The sequence below is a fragment of the Protopterus annectens genome, chromosome 2.part0 (assembly GCF_019279795.1).
Source record: "Protopterus annectens isolate FY-2018-M chromosome 2.part0, PAN1.0, whole genome shotgun sequence".
Classification (NCBI taxonomy): Eukaryota; Metazoa; Chordata; order Ceratodontiformes; family Protopteridae; genus Protopterus; species Protopterus annectens.
In genome coordinates, this window is record NC_056728.1 from 321,908,807 (window position 1) to 321,935,177 (window position 26,371).

Below are 26,371 nucleotides of genomic sequence, written 5' to 3' on the forward strand. Positions count from 1 at the left end.
TGGGTTAGTTCTGAGGGATACCCTGTCAGCATGGAAGTTTTTGAAGGTTTCCACAGCCATGAGCTCTTGCAGCTCGGAAACTCTTCTGACTGAAGTGATGGCCAGAAGGAAAGCTGTCTTTCAGGAGAGAAATTTTAGCTCTGCAGAAGAAGCTGGTTCAAAATGGGGCAGGATGAGCTTTTCCAACACAAAGTTAAGGTCCCAAGCTAGGGTCGGTGCTCTTCTGGGTGGTCTGAAGTTGCTAGCCCCTCTTAGGAACTGTTTGAGCAAAGGGTGTGTGAAAAGGGGCTGCTCAGTGAGGAAATGAGCAGAGATAGCAGAGGCATGAAATTTTATAGAGGAGAAAGAGAGGCCACTGTGTAGTAGGTCAGCTAAGTAATCCAGGATGACAGGGAGGGAGGGCTGTGCCGTATTGGCTCCCTTAACCTGGATCCAGGTGCAGAACCTTTTCCATTTGTCAGCATAAGACTTTCTAGTGCTAGGGCATCTCTGGCTTCAAGTATATCTAGAACCTGTTTACTGAGGTTGGCAGATTGATACGGGGTTAGGGAATAAGCCAACCTGCCATATTAAGTGTCTGCAACTGGGGATGCATGAATTCCCCTTCCCTCTGGGTTAGGAGGTTTGGAATCTGAGGAAGATGCCACTGTGGTAGTGGGGACAGGCTGCGCAGCAAGGCGTACCAGTGCTGGTGAGGCTAGTCTGGAGCTATAAGAATTGTCCTTGGTTTTTCCTCCTTTATTTTGAGCAGTACCCTGGGGATGAGAGGTAGTGGAGGAAAGGCATAGACTGATAGAGTGACCCAGGGGAATGATAGGGCATCCACTTTCCAAGCCATGCAGTGATGCTCCCTGGTGCAGAATTTGCTGAGCTGATGGTTGGTGTGGGATGCAAAGAGGTTGATCTTCAGGGTGCCCCATTTCCGAGTTATTATGGTGAAGGCTCTTCTGTTGAGTTGCCACTTGTGTGGGTCCAGAAGATATATTCTTAATTGGTCTGCCAGAGAGTTGTGAAAACCTGGTAGGAATTGTGATAACTGGTGCAGTTGTATGGCAGAGGCTGTGTGCCAAAGGGTCATGGCCAGCCTGCATAGAGGGTAGGCGTTTGTTGATATACCACATCACAGTGGTGTTGTCTATTTTGATCAGGAGAGCCCCTTGAGAGAGAAGAGGCATGAAAGCTATCAAGGCATGCTGGACAGCCATCATCTCTTTTTGGTTGATGTGCAGAGGGATTTGCTGTAGGATCCATTGTCCCTGTATGCACCTGGCTTCCAGGTGTGCACCCCAAGCATAGTCTGATGCATATGTGGTGAGGATATGGGCGATGGGGGGTGATGAGAAAGGTAGTCCTTTGTTGTGGGAGCATGCTGTTGCCCATCAAAGAAAATCTTTTCTGAGGCAAGGAATTATAGGTATAAGAGTCTCCAGGTCTTGAGAGTGTTGACACCAAAAGCTTTTTAGGTACTACTGAAGTTTCCTCATATGCAGTCTGGCATATGGAATGAATGGTATGAAAGATGCCATGACCCCCATAGCTTGCAGGATCTTCCTTGCAGATAACTGGGGTCTGGTGGCTAGTTGAAAGAAGTAGGCTGTCAGGAAAATTTGTTTTTTGGTGTAAGGAATGCCATCTGGGATGCTGTGTCCAGGCTTGCTCCCAGGAAGATAATCCTTTGGGTGGGCACCTGTTTGAATTTCTTTTCATTGATTGTGTACCCTAGGGAGGTTAGTAGGGTCTATACAAAGGCCACATGCTTGAGCAGCTTTTCCTGGCTGTCTGCTTGAATAAGGCAGTCATCTAAGTATGGGTAAATCTGGATATTCCTTTGTCTGCAAAAGGCAATTGCCGAAGCCAGACATTTTGTGAAAACTCTGGGAGCAGTAGATAAACCAAAGGGAAGTGCAGAGAACTGAAAGTGTTGGGATCCTGCCCTGAAATAGAGCTATTTTCTGCATGATTCCCTGATAGGAATGTGGAGGTAGGCCTCTTTTAGATATAGGGTGGCTAGTCAAGTATCCTTGTAGAGCATGGGTAGCAGCTGCTGGAGGGTGAGCATTTTGAATTTTTTGAACCAAATACACCTCAAATCACACTGGCTCTGCCCTTGCTCTTCTCCTGACTGACTCTCATTTCCTACTTCCACATCTTTCCACCTCTTTTCCAAACACCTCTATCTGCACTGTACAAACCCATCATATAGATAAGTATTACTTCTCCTTCTCTCACTCTGCCTTGTCTCCATCTAGCTTATACCACTCCTCCCACCACTTCAATTTTTTTCCCTTGACTCTATTCAGCTTGTGACTTCCTCTTTCTTATGATTTTACCTCCTATTACCACTACTTACTTTGCTTATGTTTTACCCCCTATCACCTCTAAGATGCTAAAAAAAATTTTTTTTTATTCTGTATTATAATACTGCTCTTATTGCTGTGTGTTTTTGTTACACTAATTGCTTTTCTGTTGTTCTGTATTCTAATTAGTTACTAACTCCTGCTTAGTAGTTTTAGTTAAACTCTTGTATATATATTTTTTTCTTAAGTGTGTTACCATAGACTGTTACAGTGGAGCTTTTCTCCTCGGGCCTCTACTGAAAATGGACATGTATCCAGTTAGACTAGCCCGGTCAACAAATGTAAAATAAATAAATAAATAAAAATTGAATTTTGGGATCACCAGGAAGGTGTTTAGAATGGATAGATCGAGGATGGGCACCAGGTGCCCTCTTTTCTGGGTACCAGAAAAAGTCTGGAATAGAAATCTTGGTCTATCTGTTCTGCAGGAACGTGCTCTACTGCCCTCATAGAAAGCAGGGAAAGAATTTACTTTTGAGCCTCTACCCACTGCTTTGGAGGTAGATCTGGGAACCCTTTTGGGGTTGGAAGGGTGTGGAAGGAAAATTTGTATCCCTGAGACACTATGTTGAGAACCCAGTGGTTGGTAGTAATGGTGGCCTAGGTGCTTGCAATAAAAGAGGGTTTACCTCCTAGGGGTAAGTGAAGGTGGGCAGGGGTGGGGTGGGGTGGGGGAGGTGAGTCATTGTGAGTTTGTACCATAAGGGGGTGGCTTAGAACTCCCTGGTTTTGAAGTGGAGGCAGTCCACTGCTTAGATCTCTGTATTCCCTTTGGCTGCTATCTGGGGGGGGGGTCTGGTTCCCCGGGACCTGGGCCGGACTAGCTTAGTGGGAGCAGGAAAGGACCAGTGCTTAGTGGGACAATGCCTGCTGAACCTCGGTGGCTGGACCTGTAAGAAATCCTTAACTGTCTGCACAGATTTTGCTTTTTCTTCCATCTTTTTTAAGACCTCTTCTGCCTTCGTGCCAAATAAGTTGTCTCTGTGTAAGGGGACATCCAGCAATTTAGATTTGACATGGTCTGGCAGGGGCTGTTCCTTAAGCTATGCATGCTTTCTAATGACAGATCCAGTGACTGCTGCCCTGCAAGAAGCTTCTAAGGTGTCAAAACCACAGTGCAAGGTGTGTTTAGTTACTTGACTTGCAGAATGCATTAACTCTTGCAGCTCTTTAGATTCTGCACAAGCAAGAAAGGAAGACATTTTTTGTTTGAGGAGTTCCAGGGTATGTTGCTGAACTTTTAGCATATGGAACTGACAATTTAGTGCCCTGATAGCAAGAGTAGTTGAGGTGTATACTTTTTTTACCACATCTGTCTAGTGCTTGGGAATCCCTATCTGAAGGGGTGGGATTCTTAGAAGAGGTTGCTTTAATCCCTTTAGGCCCTTGAGAAATTACCTCAGGGTCAGCAGTAGGATTTTTAAAAATAAATTTGTGTGAGTCAGGGACTCTATAGTACCCATCTGTTTTTTTGGGTGCAGGAGGGAGGGAAAACATCTTCCACAACATTCAGGACAAGGGGGGTGGCCAAGGGTCTGTGCTGTGGAAGGTCTAAGAATTCCCTGATTCTCTTTTGAGACTGAGTGTGGTCTTGACTCTCCCATTGGAAATGCTCCCTTAAGTTATGAAAGGTTTCCCCAAAGGAAAAATCCTCTGAGGGAGAGGCTGAAAGGATGGAATCATCTGCATCAGAATCCTCATAAATAGAGAGGGGTTGCATGTCTTCATGTTCAGATGCATCAGATTCATCTGACTCTTGTTCAGACAAAACTACAGGGGCCAGATCTCTTTTCCTTTTGGAGGGGGTAGCTTGGCTTCCCCTAATCAGCATGATAAGGTCTTTCACCATTTTAAGCATTTGAGACTGAGGCAAGGAAGCAGGTGCCTGAGATTGGATCGTCGATTTCTTGGTTGTGGTTCATACCCTGGGCCTAAGAAACTTGGCCATTTTCAAAAGAACGGTAGTGGTGAAAGATGTCAGTTTGTGTTGAGAATTGGTACTGTGAAGGACTTCCACGGAAGCTGGTGCCTGCTCACCAGCTCCGGACCCATCCAAGGTAGAGATGACTGCAGGATCCTTAGTCGAAGAAGAGTTTTACTTAAATACCAGACTCCAAAAGGTTCTTGGTAGTGGCCTGCAAATCCACAGAAGTGGGCATCAGGGGCTGCGAAAGTGCCTCACTGAGGATCGGAGAACTGACGACTAGCTTAACCAAAGTGTTGTCAGTAGGTTTGGACCTGTGTGGTCTGTCTCTGTCTTTATCTTTACCTTTTTGGAAAATCTACTGTCGGATGGCTTACCAAAGCCATATCAGAATTTGAGGACTGTAAGCAAAAATATCTAGCTACAATAAGGGCCTGATGATGGATAGTAATGGCATTGAACAAAGCACAGAAGAGACAACGGGGGATGTCATGGTTTGGCCCTAAACATGTGACGCAGTAAGAATGAAAGTCTCGGAGTGATATTTGCTTTCCACAGGTGATACAATTATTAACTTTTTCTGACATCGGTTAGTGAAAGAAAAAAGGATCCCCAATGGGGTAATTAGCTTTAGAAGACTTCAACTTCAATTCGGTAGACGAAACTCAGGTAGCGGCTGGCCAGCACTCCTGCGAACTGCTTCTGCTTCGGGCTTCATGGGAAGAAAGACTGATGTAATGCCGTTGGCTGCCTTACTTTATACTACTGATAACCTGACATCAGTCCTGAAGTGACAGCAACTGATGCAGAAATACTAAGCCGCTGGTATTTGGGCCGGCCGAGAGCTATCCTGGCAGGGATAACCCAAATGTGATGACTGCAACAGTGAGACACGAAGAACATCAAAATATGTGCAAGCTCTGCACTCTGTCCTCTAGCATGGCCATAGTGGGAATTTAACAGTATTCCCATGGATGCAGCAGTGGCTCCCACATGGGCCTCCACTGGCCACGACATGCATGTTTGCTGCATATCTCTATATGTCATGCCACTTTGCATGTGTTGTATGATGTCATGAATTCCCGGAAGCAACTGCACGTCTTCATGTAGAGCATGCAACACACTCGGCATCTCTGACATGGTGTGATTAGTGGCTGTCTACACCTAGATCATTGACCTGAACACCTGATAATTAATGGCAAATGTGACATCCAGGTGAAGGAATATCCTGGACACATGTCAGTGACATCTAGCACAATGAAACTCCAATATGCTGGGTGTGTGCAGTTTGGAGGTCATGCAACCTTCTGATATCATCTGTGGTGGTGAATCCCATGTTACCAGAGTGATGCTGACACAGACAGGAGATCCAGAACTGAACACATTGGGTGCTGGAAGTTCTTACCCCCCCCCATTGCCAGCTCAGCTGTGAGTGAAGTAAGTGGGACAATGTTAGTGCTCTTGACGGAGCCACTGTGTCATGGAACTGTGTAATATGTACAGTGCTATTATCAGCAATGATGTTTTGATATCAGGTAGGGTTTCACCTGTTGTACTACAGCCTCTACCAGAGGAACCTGTGAAGGCATAACAAATAATATACCTGTGGTAATGCTGTATCACAAGTATGACTCTAACTGCCATTTAGCCTATGGGCACATACATATTCTGTGCTGCAGGTTGTACTGATGCAGCCCTGATGTCCCTGGAGGACAAATACGAATATGTGATTTTCTAAGTGAATTATTCACAGTTGCAAGTCACCTTCCAACAGTAATGTAAAATGCTAATATTAACCTGGTGTATCCTGTATGGACACCCAGCAGCTGTCAAAAGTCCATTTCTCAAATCCAACCCACCGACAATGGTGTGGGTTCTCTTAACCTCTGTGGAGAAGGATAACTGAAATTCTTCCACATCTGTGACATACCTATTTGTTGACAGTCCACCACCAAGGGTCAACCTGTGTCTATCAGTTTCATGTGCCTTGGTCTTGGCATGCAGTACCATATCAGTAATCCTCTGATATACCTGTATTGCTGTCCCATTATGGCTACCTACATCAACAGTATCCTGAATCAGGCTTTATTGGTATCAAGGATATGCATGCTATCTGTGGGTGTACCCTAAGTTAGCACTTCTGTTTCTGGTGCGATACATCTTTTACAGCTGTTGCCGGTCCCTTGGTGCCAAAACAAGACATATAAAGCTATTTACTACAAATGTGGATCAGTGTGTGCAAGCATAACTTGCTAGCAGTTGTCTCAGTACTGTCCTCTGACCCCCTTTGACAGCCCTAACACTACATACTACTATGCTCTCACCACTCTGACACACAATTATAGCACAACCACAATGGTCATATTACCATTGCTTACTCTCCATCAGACCTGTACTTACAGCACAATCTGTAAAGAATGTAATGCAGACCTCATAGCACCCATGCCATGTCTTACAGTCTGTGCATAAAAATTGTCCTGTCCTGTTCCCTGTCAGGATGAGCCTCTCCCTAAGGAAGACAATAATATGTCTTTCCCTGTACAATGTACTCTGTTCCTTGGTAGGTTGAGCCCCACCTCCCCCAGCAGTATTGTGACTGGGCCTGCCTTATTCCCTGTACTCTGTCAGGTCAAACCACCCCACAGCATGTCATTCCCCTGTCTTGCCCTGTGCTGTGTTTGCCCCACATATTTCAATAACTGTCCTTCTTGTCTTTTATGCATTCTTGTCTGCTAAATGCAGTCATGAGGTCCATTACCAGTAGCATTACTTCTCAGTAAGGTGGAGGGCTCTTCCTCCTTTGGGAATGGTCTCCGGGGATCTTTCTAATCACCCATCAGGAAGTATGGTCATTGCTGAGGACAGGGGTATTCCAGTGGCAGGATGCCTGTATTGCCACCCTGGAACATCTCCATGTGTGATAAACTGAGTCATATGGCTGGCGGGCTTGCTGGCCTATCAATCGGGCTAGCAGAACTGGTGCCCACTCATGATGTCAGCTATGTAGGTGACTGAAATCTGAGTGTGTTTGCCTTTGTTCTGGTCCCTATCCCACATCATCGAGTTCTCCCTAATTATAGCAGTCCTCTCCATTACCACTGGTCTACCCTCAGTCACTCTGCTTCTCTCCATCATCGTCTTTCCTTGTGTCAATACCCTGTGGAAGTCTAAGGCTAAATTGCCTGTCTCTCTTTGCTTCTTTCTTATACCCTCCTTCCTCACCACACTCTCTCTTTACTACCTTCCCTCTCTACCTTTCTTAAAAAAATAAAATGATTACTGGAGTTAAGTGCCACTGGATGTTAGTCATTGAGACTACTGATGACAGGTTAATTTGGCAGTGGAATGATCATAGTTGACTTCAGACAAGATGGAATAGTTGACTTAGACAGAGACAGGTTGAAGATCTTTGTGAAGACCCGACAGATCTGGTCCATGCATTCTTGCAGCACCCATCCCATCTCTCCACCAGGGCCAGCAACCTTTCTTGGATTAACCACTTTAGCACACGTCATATCATGCTCTTGTACTGTGAAGGTGTGGTAGTAGGAGGTTGGTACAGATGACATGAGATTGCTGTGGCCTATCTGCTAGTGCCTAGATGTGACTGTCTCTGCTGTTTCTACTTCAAAACTGGTGAAGAAATAATTATGTTCCTCTGCCATTGATGCATCTCCATCAAAAGCCATACAGTTACTGGTTTTATGATTGGTGATGTGCTGAATACTTTGCCATAGTCATTGTGGGTCCTTGTTGGTGAAGTGATCCTCTGTGTTATTTTTATAGGCCGCTTTAGCCCCTATGATGGCTTTCTTTTGGTTGACTCTAGCCACACTGTAAAGGACTCTTTTGCCAGACCTGAAAGCTGTATTGCAGTGTTTGAGAAGAGCTCTGACCTCCTTCATCATCCACGGCTTCTTATTAGGGTGCACACGAATGTGCCTGCTGACAGTGACATTGTCAACACAGGTTTTTAAGTAGCAGAGTACCACTGATGTGTACTATTCCAGATCCTGATCCTCAAAAATGTCCCAGTAAGTTTTTTCAAAGCAATCCTGTAGCTGTGAGAGTACACCCTCCGGCCATATTTTAACAATCTGTGTAGTATGCTGAAATCAAAAGTATGAACAAATGGTCTGACTAGCCTAGATGAGGCAGCTGTTTTGCCCTATAGCCATCCTTGATATTTCAGTAGGCCTTGTGCAGTTTATTTTCCTCCCTGGTTGCACATTTGACGTGTTGATGAAATTTGGGGAGAACTGACTTTAAGCCCGTCTGATTGAAATTACTAGCTATGATATGAACAGCTTCAGGATGGATGTTTTTGTTGCAAGTTAATGATGTCAAACAGGTGACCTGGAGCTATGCTAGCATTAGCATCTAGTAGAATGTAAACAGCTGTAATTATAACGTCAACTCGTTAGGTAACGAAAAGGGCCTGCTTTGATTGCCATATACTCCAGATCAGGAGAGAAGAAACTATCTACCAATGTTGCTTTGGTACACCAGCTCTTTTTTCACATAGGCACAAAACCCCCACCTCTGCCCTTACCTGAGTCTTTATTCCTGTCCCACCGAAAAGCTGTGTGACCTGCTAGCTCAACGGCGGCATCTGCTATATACAAGTGAAGCCATGTCTCTGTAAATAAAATGCAACAGTCTCTTACAAGTTTGTGCTCAGAAATCTGTAGCTGAAGTTCATCTATTTTGTTTGCAATAGATCTGGAATTAGCAAGAGATTTGCTGGCAAGAGGTGGTTTGTGAGGATGTTTCCTTAGCCTAGCATATAGGCCAGACCTGCAGCCACGCTTTTGTTTCCTGTGTCTTCCACACCTTCGTCTCTTGTCTGGTCTGATAACAATCTAAGGAGAACCTGGTGTTCTTGCTATTTCCTCTGGTATGTCATATTTGTGTCTTTCAGCTTTTCCCGGTTAGGGGTCGCCACAGTGGAACTCCGGTCCGCTAATGATTGGCAGTTGATTTATTACGTACCTGCTTGCCAGGCCTGACGCACAACCTTCAACGAAGGTATGCCCATTCACGCATGTCTCCATGCAGAAGACGCTCTAGCTGAGAATCGAACCGGACAGCGTCTTACTGTGAGGCGACAACGCTACCGCAGCACCACATATGAGTGTAAGAATTCACTTGTAACAGTCTGAGGGTGTTAAAATCCGTTATTCAAGAGATCTTGCAGACTGTATCTAAGATCAGCCTGACTAAACTTAACAGTAAAGAACATACATATGGACACAAAAAACACAGAAAACAAGCACCAAGAAGGAGAGCATAGATTTACTGCAACTGTGGGCGCCGACATCTAGAAAGAAAAATATATGATACGAGTACTGACAATGTCGAGTAGATTTGATGTTAATGCCCTGTATCTGGACTTCAGCAATGATTTTGACTTTACCTCAGGATGTTGGTAGACAAATTAACGGGGACATTTATACTTTCTGAAACAAAGAATGAACTGGCATTTGTTTACTGATCAGAATGTTACAGGGGAATAGTTAGCAAAGTATTAGGAAGCAGTGAAGTACCAAAGGGGTCAGTGGTGGGATCAGGGACCAGAGTTGTTTTGTATATTTCCTTCAGGTATCACAGTAAGTGTCAGAAAAATATGTATTAGTGTATGTATTAGTAATATGTAATATTAGTAATATTAGTGCATTTAAGGCTTGAAAAGGGTTAACACATTTATTCTATTTCACACTGCATAAATCTGTACAAATTGCAGAAGCTTTCTAACCTTGTATTGTCATGAAATATGCACAGCTATAATCTTTGCTTATGCTTTGGAAATTTACAGGAAAGCAGATAATTTCTGCTTGTGTCAGGAAAATAATGAATAGAACAATATCACTTATATTAATGTTATGAGACTTAGACAAGGAGTTCCGCTTGTGCTGTGAGAAAATACACAGCTGCAGCAGCTATAGATAATTAGAACAAAGACTGCTTGAAAATACAAACTACAATCAGCATTTGCTTGTGCCTAAGTTAGAGAAGTAGCATGAAATGTAACACATGTATTAGAACTACACAATAGAAGCTTGTAACGGGCTAGGGCCCACCAAGGCCAGGTTGTTTTTCTCAAAATGTTTTTCATAAATCCAGTCATGTCAGCAGAAAATCTGAGTAACATCTGCTGTAAAACAATACTGAAAGTTGTGTTTAATTATGTCAGCCATAGAAGGCCATGTCTTGTAGAATAGTATAAGAATAGCATACTTCCTGTTAGTAGTTAGGCAAAATCCTGTATTTGCATGTTTTTGTCTCCTTGCAGCAAGTTATTAAATGTGCCTTAATTGAACCTTACGTGTATTGGTCTTTGAAGTTTTTTCCTTTGACAGTAAGTTTGATCAGATTACATCATGAGTATACAGAGACTACTGTTATTAGTCATTGAATGGAAGGTATACCTCCCTGGGAAAAGGTTTAAAAAAAAAAAAAAAGGCAGCTGGGGTTTAATGCAAGAAACAGTGCAAGGTTATGCCCTTTGGAGGGAGGCGGGGACTCAAGTAAAACTTACAGTTTTGGTGGGATAATCCTAAACTGCATCAAGTACAAAAATTCTTTAACTATATTAATTGCACAGAGGCTGATTTAAGCTACATAGTGTGAAAAAGGCAATGGGGAAGAACAGTACGATGCTGCCAGGTACAGTATAAGGAACAGAATATACATGTGCCGACTACATGCTTCCATTCTACAAGGCACCTGTAGTGTCACATCTACCAGGTGGTGACTACATCTGTGAGTAATACAGGATGAGGAAAATGTGGAAAATATGGCCCAGGCCGCAGAATCTTTTATAAATGCATTCTATGAACAACTTCAGAAATGTATGGATCATGCTATCCCAAATAAAACCAAGACCCAGTCCTCCAAAGGCAGACGTCCTGTCTGGTGGACTCCAGCCATAAACAAACTATACAATAGAAGGAGGAAGCTACTACATGATAGAGCAAAATCCCAGAAAGGGAAGGCATCTCTGATCAGTATTAGCAAAAAACTAAGGGCACTCATAAAATCATCTAAGGCCAGCTTTGAGGGAAAAATTGCACAGGACACTAAGGATAATCACAAGGCTTTCTTTAGTTATGTTAGGAACCTGGGTGGAATTCCCAGATATGCTCAGAATTAGTCCAAAATGACAAAAAATACACCAAACCCACAGACATTGCCAACATCCTAGTTGACAGGTTCAGTGCAAACTTCTCCCCCCCCCCTCCCCACCAAAAGGGCAAATATCTATCCCAGCAGAGTGCTGCCCCCCTGACATCTCAGATGCTCAGGTAAGAGCTGCCCACTCCAAAGCAAAAAACACAGCATCAATGGAACCAGATGGTGTCCCGGACTGCATCCTACATGAACTCCAAGAAGAGCTAAACCCAAACATAAAACTACTGTTCAATCTCAGCCTTACTACAGGATATGTACCCAAAGAGTGGCGTACAGCAACAGTGGTCCCTCTCCACAAAGGTGGTGCCTCAATAGACCCTGGAAACTATCGCCCCATAAGCCTGATTAGCTTGGTCTGCAAAGCTATGGAAAGGATCATCATGGACCTCATAAATTAAGATATTGGGGACCTACAGACACTGGATCCTACCCAGTTTGGCTTTGTTAAGGGCAGATCCTGCCTCTTAAACCTGGTCGACTTCTTTGAAACAGTCACCAAGGCCATTGACGAAGGGAAGGTGGTCCACACAGCCTACCTGGACCTTGCAAAAGCCTTCGTTACAATACCCCACTCGGGCATTATAGATAAGCTCACCAGCTTAAATATAAACCCCTATGTCACTAGATGGGTTGCAAACTGGCTCAAGGACAGAACCCACACGGTTAGAATTGCTGGAGCCATGTCAGACTCCAAACCAGTTACAAATGGCGTCCCACAAGGTTCAGTCCTGGGACCTCTCTTGTTCGGTATATATTTCTCGGAGGTACAGGTCAACACATAAGGAGTGTGGCTGACCAAGTTCGCAGATGACTGCAAAGTGGGCACCATAATCAACTCTACAGTCAACACAAGCATCCTCCAAAAGGGCCTCATAGAAACAGACAGCTGGTGCCAAAGCCATGGCCTCAAGCTAAATGCCAAAAAGTGTATAGTCATCCCCTTTGGCAAAAACAAAGTGCCCACAAATTACCACCTAGGTGGTAATCCATTAAGTACAGAAGAAGTAATTAGGGACCTGGGGACCCAAGTTGATAGCAATCTCTCATTTGACAACCACGTGGCCAAAGTGGTTAGAAAAACATTATATATAGCCCACCTAATCATGAAGGGATTCACATCTAGATTAGGGGAGGTCATTGTGCCTCTTTACTCATCCCTCACCAGGCCCATAATTGAGTACAATGCCCCTTTTGGGATGTACCTTACCAAACACCTGCAGCAACTGGAAAGACCCCAAAAGTACCTCACCAAGAGGATCAAAGGGCTCAAACAGATGCCATATGCTGCCCGGTTAAAGAACTCTACTCAGTGGCATACCCCCTGCTCAGAGGCGACCTGTGCCTGACGTATAAAGCCATGTTCACCCCGGAATTAAGGGACATGCTGCACCTCAAAAAATCCAAATCCCATCGAGCTACACGCTCGAGAGACTTGAACCTCAGCAGTGAAATAAATAGGACATGCTGGAGGGACAGATTCATAACCCAGAGGCTCACTTCACTCTGGAATAAAATCCCAGTCCAGGTTAGGCAGAGTCCCTCATTGACTCTCTTCAAGAGGAATCTTGATGAGTGGATGGGAGATCGTAGGTTTACCCCGGGTATCATTTCTGTGTCACTGTTAGACAGAGGCACAGTATACTAACCTCGAAAAAGGGCATAGCAAAATTAATTTAAAATGGGTGGCGAAAGCCAAACATACTCTGGCTAGGCTTATAAATGCCCTTGGGTAGATAGCCTAGTATGAACCTATGAAGGAAATTAGGCCAGCACAAAATTTCCAAAACAAAATTATCAAAATGCTGAAGAGTTTGGTGGTCCTGGCTTTTGTGGCCTCCATGGCTCCTTCTCAGAAAGCAGTCAGGTTCCTCATTCGAGAGGTTTAGCATATTGGGCATATGTACATTACAATCATAGGTTCAGTGATCTGGGCTTAACCCATTTTTGGGAGCAAGTATTAATGGAAGCAGGAGAAAGGGGTATGAAAAGGGGATATGGGTGGTGGCAGGAAGAGGAGCATTTCAAGTCAACCTCAAAAAGTGCTTCTTCAGAGGGGTCCACTTCACATGACTGAATCTTAAAATACTGAATTTCATTTGAATGAGACCACAATACAAAATTTTCAAAATATTGAAAACTCATTTGACTAAATCTCATTATAGTGAAAGCTTATAATCCTGAATTTCAAAATACTGAATTTTAAGCCATAGACATGCACACTTACAACACCAAAGACTTTAACTCTTTCCAAAACTTAAAAACTACTTACTCTCTTAACAGAAACTGGATGATATAAAACCAAATTATGAGGGGGGCTATGCCCCCCACACCCCCCCAACTATCATATATATATATATATATATATATATATGTATATATATATGTATATATATATATATATATATATATATATATATATATATATATATATATATATATATATATATATATATATATATATATATATATATATATATATATATATATATATGTGTATATATATATATATATATATATATATATATATATATATATATATATATATATATATGTATATATATATATATATATATATATATATATATATATATATATATAAACATAACTGCAGCAAACAGCATGTGTTTCACATCCAGGACAGAGTCTCTAAGTACTGATAATTGTGGCAGAAAACCACAACCATTACCAGTCAACAAAACCTTAAATTCCTTCTTACATCCACTTTCTTCAAAGGCACTTTTCATATGCAAGCATTATCTCTATAAACGTCACCTTGAAACAGTTGGCAGCAACAGAATTGAGCGTCCACTTCTAGATAATTTTAAAGCAGCTTCTATTTATTATAAAACATCATCGGAACATATCAAAATAATAAAACAAACACAGAGAGATAAGCGCTTTCGGGTTTCAAAGTTCACCTTTCATCAGATCTAACTATAATGACCATTGTTCCTTGTTTAAAAAATACTTTGCTCCAATGAGGCGAAACTGCAAATTAACACACCCATCTCCTAATAGGTTGGATATGCCTTCTTAATCCTCATTTCCTGAATGCATGTGGTATGAGACAACACTACAAATTGATGCACCCATTCCCTTTATGACGTGCTAGACACTCCTTCTTAGTCTTTGTTTCCTAAGTGCAGGTTGGATGGGAGATGCAGTGTTGAGTCCCTGTTTTATATGTGCTTGTAGTTTACCTATCCAGAACATTTCTTCTTATTCTAGTCTGTTGTTGATATCACCCCCCCCCCCCCCACTGGACACATATACAACTTTTAAAACCCTGAAAACAAAACTGTGATCTGCATAGTCCCTAATGTGTTTCGCTAGGGGACTTTTAAAGTCTTTTAGCCTGATGTCACTGACAGGTTTGGAGAGTCTTTCTTTCAATTGTCTTATGGTGTTTCCCACATAAGATTGTTCACATCGTGCATCTTCTGCAAGGAAAAGTTCCCTTTCTATCTGACCTGATTGATGGTATAGAGTAGTTGTCCTTACACAAAATGTCCTTTAGGTTACTTGCGTATTTAGGTAGAGAATCACTTCATGAAAGAACTGGAGAAAGTACCAACAATTCTGAAAGATATGAAAGACTTTATAGAAAAGTTGGGTGAGTTTGTAGACACCAAAAGAAACAAGAGAAAACTTCTAATGGTATGCATGGTTCACTTTGACGTACAGTGATACACAAATGGACTTCCTGGAAATGAGAATATGGCAAAATGAAGAAGGTGATATAGAAACAACCCTCTATAGAAAAGAATGTTGGAAGAACAACATATTCCAAGAAACAGTATGCACCCGAGGCACACTCACCGGAATGTGATGAGGAGTCAGTTTCTAAGGACATCAAGAATACACTCGAATGACATCAATATCACGAATATGATGGAAGACATGTCGGAGCATCTGAAAGATAGAGGGTACAAAGAGATGAAGATCATGGAAAACAAGTAACAAGTCATGATGGAAAGGGAAACAAAGGCAAAACCATACTTGAAGAGAAAAAAAAGAAAATGGAATAGATGAGCTCAGAAGGAAAGACCCAGTGGAGATTAAAATGATTCTTACCCACACGACTGACACTAAACAAATCTGTGGTATAATAAAAAGAAACTGGAAAATATTAACATCAAATGAAGAATGCAAGGAGATAGTGGGACAAGCACAGACATTTGGATATAGGAACGCAAGTAACCTAAAGGACATTTTGTGTAAGGACAACTACTCTATACCACCAATAATGTCAGACAGAAAGGGAACTTTTACTTGCAGAAGATGCACAATGTGCAAATACATCTGCACAGAAAATGCATTTGAACATCCAGTTACAAAGAAAAGATACTTACGCAATCTATATGCGGACTGCACAACCAGAAATGTTGTGTATCTAGCCACGTGTTTAAAATGTGAACAATTTTATGTGGGAAAGACTATAAGACAACTAAAAGAAAGGCTATCCAAACCTGTCAGTGACATTAGGATAAAAGACTTTAAAGGTCCCCTGACAAAATACATCAGAGATCATGTAGATCATAGTTTTGTTTTCAGGGTTTTAAAAGTTGTATATGTGTCCAGTGGGGGGGGGGGGGTGATATCAACAACAGACTAGAATAAGAAGAAATGTTCTGGATAGGTAAACTACAAGCACATATAAAACCGGAACTCAACACTGCATCTCCCATCCAACCTGCACTTAGGAAACGAAGACTAAGAAGGCGTGTCTAGCACGTCATAAAGGGAATGGGTGCATCAATTTGTAGTGTTGTCTCATACCACATGCATTCAGGAAATGAGGATTAAGAAGGCGTATCCAACCTATTAGGAGATGGGTGTGTTAATTTGAAGTTTCGCCTCATTGGAGCAAAGTATTTTTTAAACAAGGAACAATGGTCATTATAGTTAGATCTGATGAAAGGTGAACTTTGAAACCCGAAAGCGCTTATCTCTCTGTGTTTGTTTTATTATTTTAATATGTTCCGATGATGTTTTATAATAAATAGAAGCTGCTTTAAAATTATCTAGAAGTGGACGCTCAATTCTGTTGCTGCCAACTGTCTCAAGGTGATGTTTATAGAGATACTGCTTGCATACGAAAAGTGCCTTTGAAGAAAGTGGATGTAAGAAGGAATTTAAGATTTTGTTGACTGGTAATGGTTGTGGTTTTCTGCCACAATTATCAGTACTTAGAGACTCTGCCCTGGATCTGAAACACGTGCTGTTTGCTGCAGTTTGGATATTTTACTAGTTTTACAGCACGCTCCTATCCGGTTCCATTCTTTTTGCTGTTGGTTTTATATATAAATATAAATATATATATATATATATATATATATATATATATATATATATATATATATATATATATATATATACACACACACACACACGAACTCCAGGATTGTACTACAGTTGGGAAAAGGGCATATACCTTTTACTTGCTGGGAATGCACAAAACTCCCACCATATTACTTTAGATACTTCCCATAAAAATGTAAAGAGACATATCCACATTTAGAAACACTACAACACTACTTTCTACACCATTGGTATTCTGACAGTCAACACTTTAAGTTACAGTAATGTTTTTTTATCACAAGCAAGTCACAGGTGTAGGGAAACACACCACTTCTATGGCTTAAAATTCAGTATTTTGAAATTCAGGATTGTAACTTTAAGTATAATGAGAATCAGTCAAATGAGTTTTCAGTATTTTGAAAGTTAGGTATTGTGGTCTCAGTCAAATGAAATTCAGTATTTTGAGATTCAGTCATGTGAAGTGGACCTCTTCAGAGAGAGGTTGATGCAACCCCGGGATGTATTGCATGAGGCAGTGGTAAAGTATAAATCAGGAGAAGGCTTTACAGTTGTTTAGGACAGAGTGTTGAAGGGATGGGATAAAGGTATAGGAGAGGTCGTTGCAAGAGAATGAGCTACAAAGTCCATGTCTTCTCTTGGCATTTAAATATGGTTCTAACAGGTGGTCAGTAGGAAAAGTATGCAATAAAAACATCAAGTGACATGCTGACTTAGATAGATCTGTGGGCAAGTAAGGCATGAGGAAATTAGTAACTGGTTCAGTATGTATTAGGTGAGGTATTTCAGTGCAAATGAAACCTTAAGACTTTAAAGAGTGGATTAGGTTAATCTGGTAGCTGTCTTAGAGTCATTAGAAATTGATGTGCTCATCACAGGCAGTACAAATCATTCCCTGCATTGTGTAAAGGCAATGATAAAAGTTAATAAAATGGGGAGTAAGAGGCACAGTGAGGTTCATAGTTCATAGTTTAATACTAAGCTAATGACCAGTAGACCATCTGTAACCTAGCCACACATTGTAATACTGAAATGACCAATACATGGAATAAGACCACACCCCATTAAGTGAAGTACTTGTACCTATAAGGACTTCTAGGGCAGCCTAGGGTTGCACTTACAATTGCCCGTCCAGTTATCCAAGTTAGAAATGGAAAGGATAAGGGAATTTCTATGCTTTATGTCGACATCTATTATGCCAGCTGGAGCTGGTCCTTTTTATATTACAATGGAAGTTTAAATCTCTTGTTAGGTGTTTAGGGTGTCATTAGTTTTGTGGATGTTTAGGAGGTTGTAAAGGACTGGATCTTTGTAACAAACAACTCATGGGTTGTGTATTTGGAAGTTGCCTACCTATGGAAATAAGTATGTGGAACTTTTGAAGCAGTGACAATGCATAACCCTAAAGGTGAAGTTTGATTATATGATGAAATATTTTGAATCAATAGAACAAAACTTGTTAAAAGATAAGACTGCACTAACGGTGAGGTGATTTCATCCTCTTTGTCTGGAATCTATAAAAATATGTTTAATGCTATGCTTCACACTGTTGTTACATTTGAGCACTGATTAGCTGCGACTAAAAAGAAGAAACATCAAAAGGATGTGGATGATTTTAAGAGGGGGTACATTTTTAATGGCCCAAAGATAAGAATGGGCCTAGTGTCCCAGGTGCTGGCATTTGACTTTATAATCAAATCAGGTTTTAAGTCGAATGATAAAAATAAGGGGACTGTGGTGAATAAGATACATCAGTATAATGATTCAGCTGTATCCAGGCTAAATAGGAATGTTAATGGTTTATCTGTTTAAGAGGATGGTTTGGCACATGCTGGGTTGTGGGATCCCTCTCCATCCCAAGCTGTTACAACTAATGACTCCCCTGAAGATACTAACTCTTGGGAGAACAGTACTGGTTCTTCAATGGTTTTTCCTTCAGCCTTGGGACAATTGAAGCTTCCTCTATTGTTACAGCCAAAAAAGAAAGTTAGATGAAAGAGACAAAGGAAAAGAAAGTTCTTACTGGTGTGCCATGACATGCAGCCACCTGAAAAACAAGGGCAGGTAGGCATTCGGGTTAACACTGCGCATAATATCTCAGACTATGTCTTGAAGGAAACCGAATGCTGGTTATTAAATAAAAGTATGTTGTTTATTCCCTGTATTCTGGAAGGATAGAAAATAACTTAACTGAACTTAGATGTTTTACTCACATATTAAATCTAAGACAAATATTTCCTAAAATGAATAAGGAACTTGGTAAACATAGAAGACCTAGTACTTTTACACCTGTGAGTCATCTGATTATTAATGTATTTGAGAAGGTTGGTGAACAAGAAATCTTTGGCAAATATGAGACTCATACATCTAGTGACTTTAATAACTTGACCTTTGAACAATGAAAAGTATTTAAAGACTTGACTGAAAATACCAACATTGTTATTAAAGTGGTTGACAACAGTGGGGCCATTGTAGTAATGAACAGATATGATTATATGTCAGTTATCAACCTGTTGCTTGATAGTGTGGCAAATTATAAGAATATAACCAGGCCTGAAGTAGACAGGATTATTAAAAATGTTAAGGCAAATATCTATGACGTGCATATTAATGGTTATATCGATAATGCTGTTTTAGCATTCTTTCATGTTGAACATCCTGTCTTTCTGTTTTATTATGGACTACCAAATATACATAAGGATGCTTGTCATCCACCTATGAATTGTATTGCTTCCACTAGGGGATGCATTACAAAATCTGTATTCACCTAATTAGAGTCGGTCTTGAAAAAAAAAATCTAAAATTTCTATAAAGTTACATTAAAGACAATAACGACTTTTTTAAGAGGTTTAACCAAATGTCAGGCTGAAAATCTGGATAGGCAAGTAACATACCTCTCAACCTGGAAACATCAAAAATCTGGACAAAGACCATGAAAAATTGGTACAAATTTGCACGCTGATTAACATACAATTTGCATACATAATTATGTAACCCCACCGACTCTAATGGAATTGTGGGATATCAACTTTCAAACACAATCTGAAGAGCAGACAACCCAACTATGACCCCATTTTCCCACAATGTGCTTATTTTGTTATAGATTTAAGTTTATACACTGCTCATTGATTATGTATGTTTGTATGACATGCTATTTGTATAAGTAAAGTTACATAAACTTTTTACATTAACCATACCTCTCAACTGTTCAGATTTTATATAAGAAAAGTTAGCAACTAATGAATAAGCATACGTGTAAGTATCAGAGCACTTGCACTTAAATTGTATCTCTCAACCTTTTAAAGCAAAAAAAATCTGGACAAAGCCAAAAATAATTGGAAGGTGGATAATGGCCCCAGGCCCAATAATAGGGACAAATTTTAAATATTGTTCCTATAAACTTAGAAAGTTGCTAGAATAATGGATCTACTGTTATCTTACATTTTCTGAAAGATGTGAAGTCTGAAACTCAAAAGTCTGTCATCATTTAGTGACTTCTATTCTCAATGATTTGTCAAAAAATAAACTTTACGAGGAGCAGTATAAACATGAGGCAGAAATCTGGACAGTGCAATGTGGGATCCTGTAAAACAGGTCTCTCAAATGACAAACAAAAGAGAGAAATGCAAAAGAAAATCAGCAAATGCCATTCTATCATTTTATCTCAGAAATCTTCCTTCATAAACATGCATCTTTTTAAATAAGCCAGTGAGCAACTAGGCAAAAAGATACTAAACGTCATAATTCCAGAGCTGATTTTACAATCGCACACAGCTATCAGTTTGGTCACTTATTTTATGTAGGAGTCTGTAAGCTAGTGAATTCAGAAACAACACTGAGAGGAGAATATTACCCAAGCCCTTACCTTTATCTTGAGCCACAAAGCATTGCTTCACTGGCCCAACTTCACTGAATACCTCAAGCAAATGTTAATTGCTAGCAGAAGGCAGTCGGTTCCGCACAAACAGGGTGACCCAGACATTACAGGAATTCGAGCCAGACAGGTATATATATATATTCATAAATGACAATCAAGTTGTCTTTTATGTAATAGATTCTCTAAAATTTGTTAGATATTCATTTGAACAGCTAGACATTTGTAAAAATAAATACAAGAACTTGGTAACAGTCTTGAAAACAACATTTGTATGTATAGTAAGATTTCTAGCTCCAGCTATGAGACTAAGTACCTTTTCCTGAGCCCATTAAATATATTTCCATGCATGCAGCCAAAACGTGATAACAGAATGGATGACCTACCTTTACATGACCTGCTGTGAGATGATGGAGTAAATCCCACGTCACATTCACATTGATATCCTCCAGGAATGTTTAAGCACTGCCCATTCTTACATAAGTTAATGTTTTCTGCACACTCATCAACATCTGCAAGATATAAATGTCTCCTCTTAATTTTCAAAATGAAATGTGCATAATAAACAGGCTGATTTCATTTATCTTTCCTAAAGCAAATGCAGATATCATATATATAGAAGCATAACATTACCAGTTAATTATGATATTTATTTTGTAAGTCTAAATGAGGGGTTCCTTAGAAAACAGACTTCAGTTCGGTTTGCATACTGAGATACATAAAATAAAAATCTTTTTGGATCACTACATCATATACATGAGTAATCTGATTGCTCCACAAAGCACAACTTAGTGTATAATTAAATCAGTTTTTATACTGATATTCACATTTCTCAGAAGCACACAGATGTGCAAAAATGTGCAGTGATTTGCCAGAATATTAATTGGCCAAGGATAGATTAGTTGCTGGAAGCTTACACTTCCAGTAAAGCAGTTTTATAATGTATTCTTTCATAATCTGAAGGAAACTTACAGTTAGAGATCCAGGAAGGATATTATGTTTGAGTGTTCTCTAGAAAGGTCACTTGGAAGTAATGCAAACCAGTGTCAGAAGTCTATGTCTTAGGAAAATGCTTTACCCACTTTGAAACCCAAAGCAGGTTATTTGGCTTCTTATTCTGTTAGCCCCTTAGCAATGCAAAAATACAAAAGTGCAGGTAAGCAGAACTACCACTTAATCGGAATAACTTCATTTCAGGTTATCCAGTAGAAGCACTAGTGCAAAGGACAAGCATAAAGTTCCAAATAAAAACAAATGCATTGTTGATTATAGAGAAGCTTAATCATAGGATCATAGGAAGTTACTAGGCTAATGGCCCTAGGGCCCTTACAAGTCTAGCCAAGTGCTACCTTTATTTCCATGATCAGCACCTAATACCCATGTCCAAGAGGGACACAGGTGGAACCCCCGGGGTGAATTTATGGTTACCCATCCAATCGTCCATAGGTTCATAAGTAGGTACTAGGCTATCGGCCCTAGGGCCTATACAAGCTTAGCCAAAAAAGTACCTTGGCTTTCGCCACCCAAGAAAATTATTTTCCTGTGCCCCTGTCGAGCAGAGCCACAGAGGTGATCCCCAGGGTGAATTTCCTATTTCCCATCCAATCATCAAGATTTTTCTTGAAGACTGCTAATGAGGAGCTATGCTTGATATAGATAGGTAGTTTGTTCCAGAGTATGGGAAGTCTCTGGGACAGGAATCTATCCCTCCAGCATGTTCTGTTTATTGTGGTGATAAGGTTTAGGTCCCTAGAGCATGTAACATGGAGGGATTGGGGTTTCTTTAAGTGGAGCATGTCCAACAGCTCTGGGTTTGACATAACTTTGTATGTCAGGTAGAGATCGCCTCTGAGTAGACGATATGCAATGGAGTAAAGCTGGAGTGTTTTGAGACGGTCTGAGTAGGGCATCTGTTTGAGGCCAGTAATCCTCTTTGTGAGGTATTTCTGCAGCCTTCCCAGTTGCTGTAGATGTCTTGTGAGGTACATACCAAAAGGGGCGTTGTACTCTATAATGGGTCTAATGAGTGATGAGTAGAGGGGAACAATGGCCTCTTTTTTCCTGGATGAGAAACCTTTTGTGATGAGGTGTGCCACGTAGAAGGATTTCCTGACTACTGTGGCGATGTGATTATCAAAGGAGAGACTACTGTCCACCTGTGTCCCAAGGTCTCTTTTCACACTTTCGGTGTTAAAGAGACTACCACCTATGCGGTAGCTCATGGGTACAGAGTTTTTACCAAAGGGGATGACAATGCACTTTTTGGCACTGAGCGTGAGGCCATGGCTTTGACACCAGGCATCTGGCTTTGTTAGCCAAAGACCTTCTGTGTTAGCCTGTACTTCAGGAAAGTAGATACCAAACAGGAGAGGACCCAGGACTGAACCCTGTGGTACTCCACTTGTCACTGGTCTGAAGTCGGATTTGGAGTCTGCTACTTTCACAGTGTGGGTTCTGTCAGTCAGTGAGCCTGCTGGCAACCCATCTTGTGACAGATTGCATTTGAAGAGGGTCAATGAGGTGCTCTGTTTGACATGAAGTTGGAGTCTGTTCCAAAGGTGTGGTAATCTCTGGGAGTTAAATCTGTCCCTCCAGCAGGCTCTATTAATGTCACATACCAGGTTAAGGTCTTTAGAGTGAGTAACTCGTGTACCATTTGCCTTGTGCACAAGCAGCATTTCCAATAAAGCAGGGTCAGAGACTGCCTTATATGCAAGACAGACATTACCTCTGAGTAGTCTGTATGAAACAGAATAAAGTGACAGTGATTTCCGATGATCCACATAGTACAGATACTGAAGATCTTGAATTTTCCTTGTGAGGAACCTTTGTGGCTTCTCCAATTGCTGCAGGTGCTTAGAAAGGTAAATACCAAAAGGGGCATTGTACTCAAGTATTGGCCTGATGAGGGAAGAGTACAGGGAGGTTATAACTTTTGTCTGGATGTAATGCCCTTGCTTATGAGATGAGCAATATAGAATGCCTTTCGTACTACTGTTGAGACATGGTGATCAAAGGTAAGACTGCTGTCAACCTCTGGGCCCAGGTCTCTCACCACTGAGTGCATGCTTAGAGTGTTGCTGTTGATGTGGTAGTTAGCAGGAAAATCGTTCTTACTGAAAGGGTTGATATTACACTTTTTGCATTGAGTTTAAGGCCATGACTTTGGCACCAATAATTTGTTTGTGTAAGACCCTCTTGTAGAATGTTGACATCATTTGGAGATTCTATGACCACTCCCAGTTTGTAGTCATCAGCAAACTTTGTCAGCCACAGACCTTTAGTTTTTGCTTGTACTTCAGAGAAATAAATTCCAAAAAGTAGAGGTCCCAGGACTGAACCCTGTGAAACACCACTGGTTACAGGTCTGCTGTTGGAGGTGATTCCCCTACTTTGACTATATGTGTTCTATCAGTGTGTCAGTTAGTGACTCATCTAAAGATATAAGGGTTGATACCTAGCTGGGTGAATCTGTCAATGATGCCTGAGTGGGGGATAGTGTCAAAATCCTTGGCTAAGTCTAGGTAGGCTGTATTTACAGATTTCCCTTCATCCAGGACCATGGTAACTGTCTCAAAGAAGTCTACCAGATTTAACAGGCATGATCTCCCTTTGACAAATCCAAAATAAGTAGGGTCAAGTGTTTGTAGATTACCTATATGTTTGATGATAAGGTCCATGATAATTCATTCCATGGCCTTGTAGATAAGGTTAGTTAGGCTAATAGGTCTATAGTTCCCAGGGACAGTAAAAGTACCACCTTTGTGCAAGGGAATAACATGGCCATTTTGCATTCAACTGGGATGAAGCCAGTGCTTAGACTATGACTAAAAAGAGTACCCAATGGTATTGCTAATTGTTGTTAGAGCACATGCAGGATGCATCCTGGGATGTTATTAGGTCCCATAAATACTGTGTTTTTGGCCTTAGAAAGAGCCTATTTCTTTACATACTTCTACAAGATTATTATTCTAGTAAGTTTTATAGCAAGAATACAGTATGTTCTCCAAAATGGACTGCCCAGGGAAAATGAAGTACTGTACTTGGTGCTGTTTATAATGAGTTCACAAAAAGTCTTCCCACAGCTATGGAGGAGATCCCACACTAATGATGGGATGAGGGACCACTGAAGAGGCATCAGTAGGCAATGACTAAGCCAACCAACTAAACAAATTCCTTTCCCAGTACTGTTGTTTCCAATTCAAAATTGGTTCTTTGACATAGTCCATTCCCATGTCCTCATTGTTTCTTGATATAGAGTACAGGAGTCTTTTTTCCCCATTTTTTTTTTTTATGTACAAAAGCACTGGTAGGTTGCTGATGTGGATGGCTCTCACACCTCAAGGAGTCCTGAGATGTCTGTAGTGTGAGGAGGATTTCTCTGACCTCCAGCAGACTGACCATGATCATGCACCTTCAGCAGTCTGTCCTTGACAATGCCTCCCTTACCCTAGGGCAGTATTGTCCTTGGTGGTTGTCACTGCATGACTGCAGACATGGAAGGGACTGCCATAAGTTAGGTTTTGACTTTGACACTACCATTTAAGGTCAAACTTCCAAGCCCTGTATATTTTGCTGTATAGCATCCTACACACATTAGCATAGGGCGCCATGTAAATGGATGATGCCACTAGACTCAAATGTCATTGACATAACAGCACTGAGACTGTCTGACACAGAATAATTTGAGAGACCAGGTTTTGTAACAAAATGATTCTGTCCATGGAAAGATGGGCTCTGTGGCATATAGTGTTCAGGTTCATCTTATAAAAGACAACATTTTTGAGGGGTCTAACTGGGACTTTATGATGTTTACTGTAGTCCCTAAAGACTGATGGAGACAAAGAAGAAATTTACAAGAAGAAACCAACATGACTGATGATGCAGAACAGTGGCTGGGAGATAGTAGTTCAGGTAAGGAGAGGAGATGCCTTTACTCCCTGTAGCTTCTGGTTTGCAGAAAATATGGACACCATTTGTTGATTGCTCTGGGGAGCTGAGATGACACCAAATGGCAGAGTCTGAAATTGATAATGGTTGACTCCTTCTTGGAAGCACAGAAATCTCCCAGACTCCTTGACAATTTTTATGTGCTAATATTCATCTTGGAGGTCCAAATAGTACATCTAGTCTTATATATTTTTTTGCTGATAATAAAAAATGTATTTATGTTAATGATGAACAAAGTAGTTTAGATAGTGATATGATTGATGACAGCTTTTTTTCTTGTATTTCTGATGATGGTGGTCCCTCCATAGCTAATGCTTATATTTTGTTAAATACTGATGATATTAAATGTCGAAGAAAGTTTATACCTCCATACACTAATGATGCCATCGCACGATTTTCTGAAATGTTACATTTTTCTCTACAGGAATTGATTAACACTTGTGATAAGATTTCTCATTCTTTTAATATGACAAAATGTGAATGGCTTTCACTGAAAAAATTAATAAATAGGAAAGAATTAATTATTAAACCCTCTGACAAAGGGAATAAAATAGTATTACTTCATTATACTCAATATTATAATATGTGTATGGAACATCTTAAAGATAGTTCTACTTATCAAGTGAGTACGTATGAAGAATATATGGATTCTATAAAACAATTTATTATTCTCATTGAAAGGGGTGTGCGCTTAGGCTATTTTTGTAAAAAAGACTTGGATACTAAGTTTAATACAGATAATTGCCAATTAGCTAC

At 40.7% G+C, this 26,371-nt stretch overlaps 1 protein-coding gene across 1 annotated transcript in view; it reads right to left on the reverse strand.

Moving 5' to 3' along the window:
* Positions 1 to 26,371, reverse strand: part of FBN2 (fibrillin 2) — a 2,449,070-nt gene that overhangs the window by 557,794 nt on the left and 1,864,905 nt on the right. Inside the window, exon 34 of the mRNA XM_044060803.1 lies at positions 21,052 to 21,177. Coding sequence (XP_043916738.1) covers positions 21,052 to 21,177 — 126 coding nt within the window. The remainder of the gene's footprint in view (positions 1 to 21,051; positions 21,178 to 26,371) is intronic.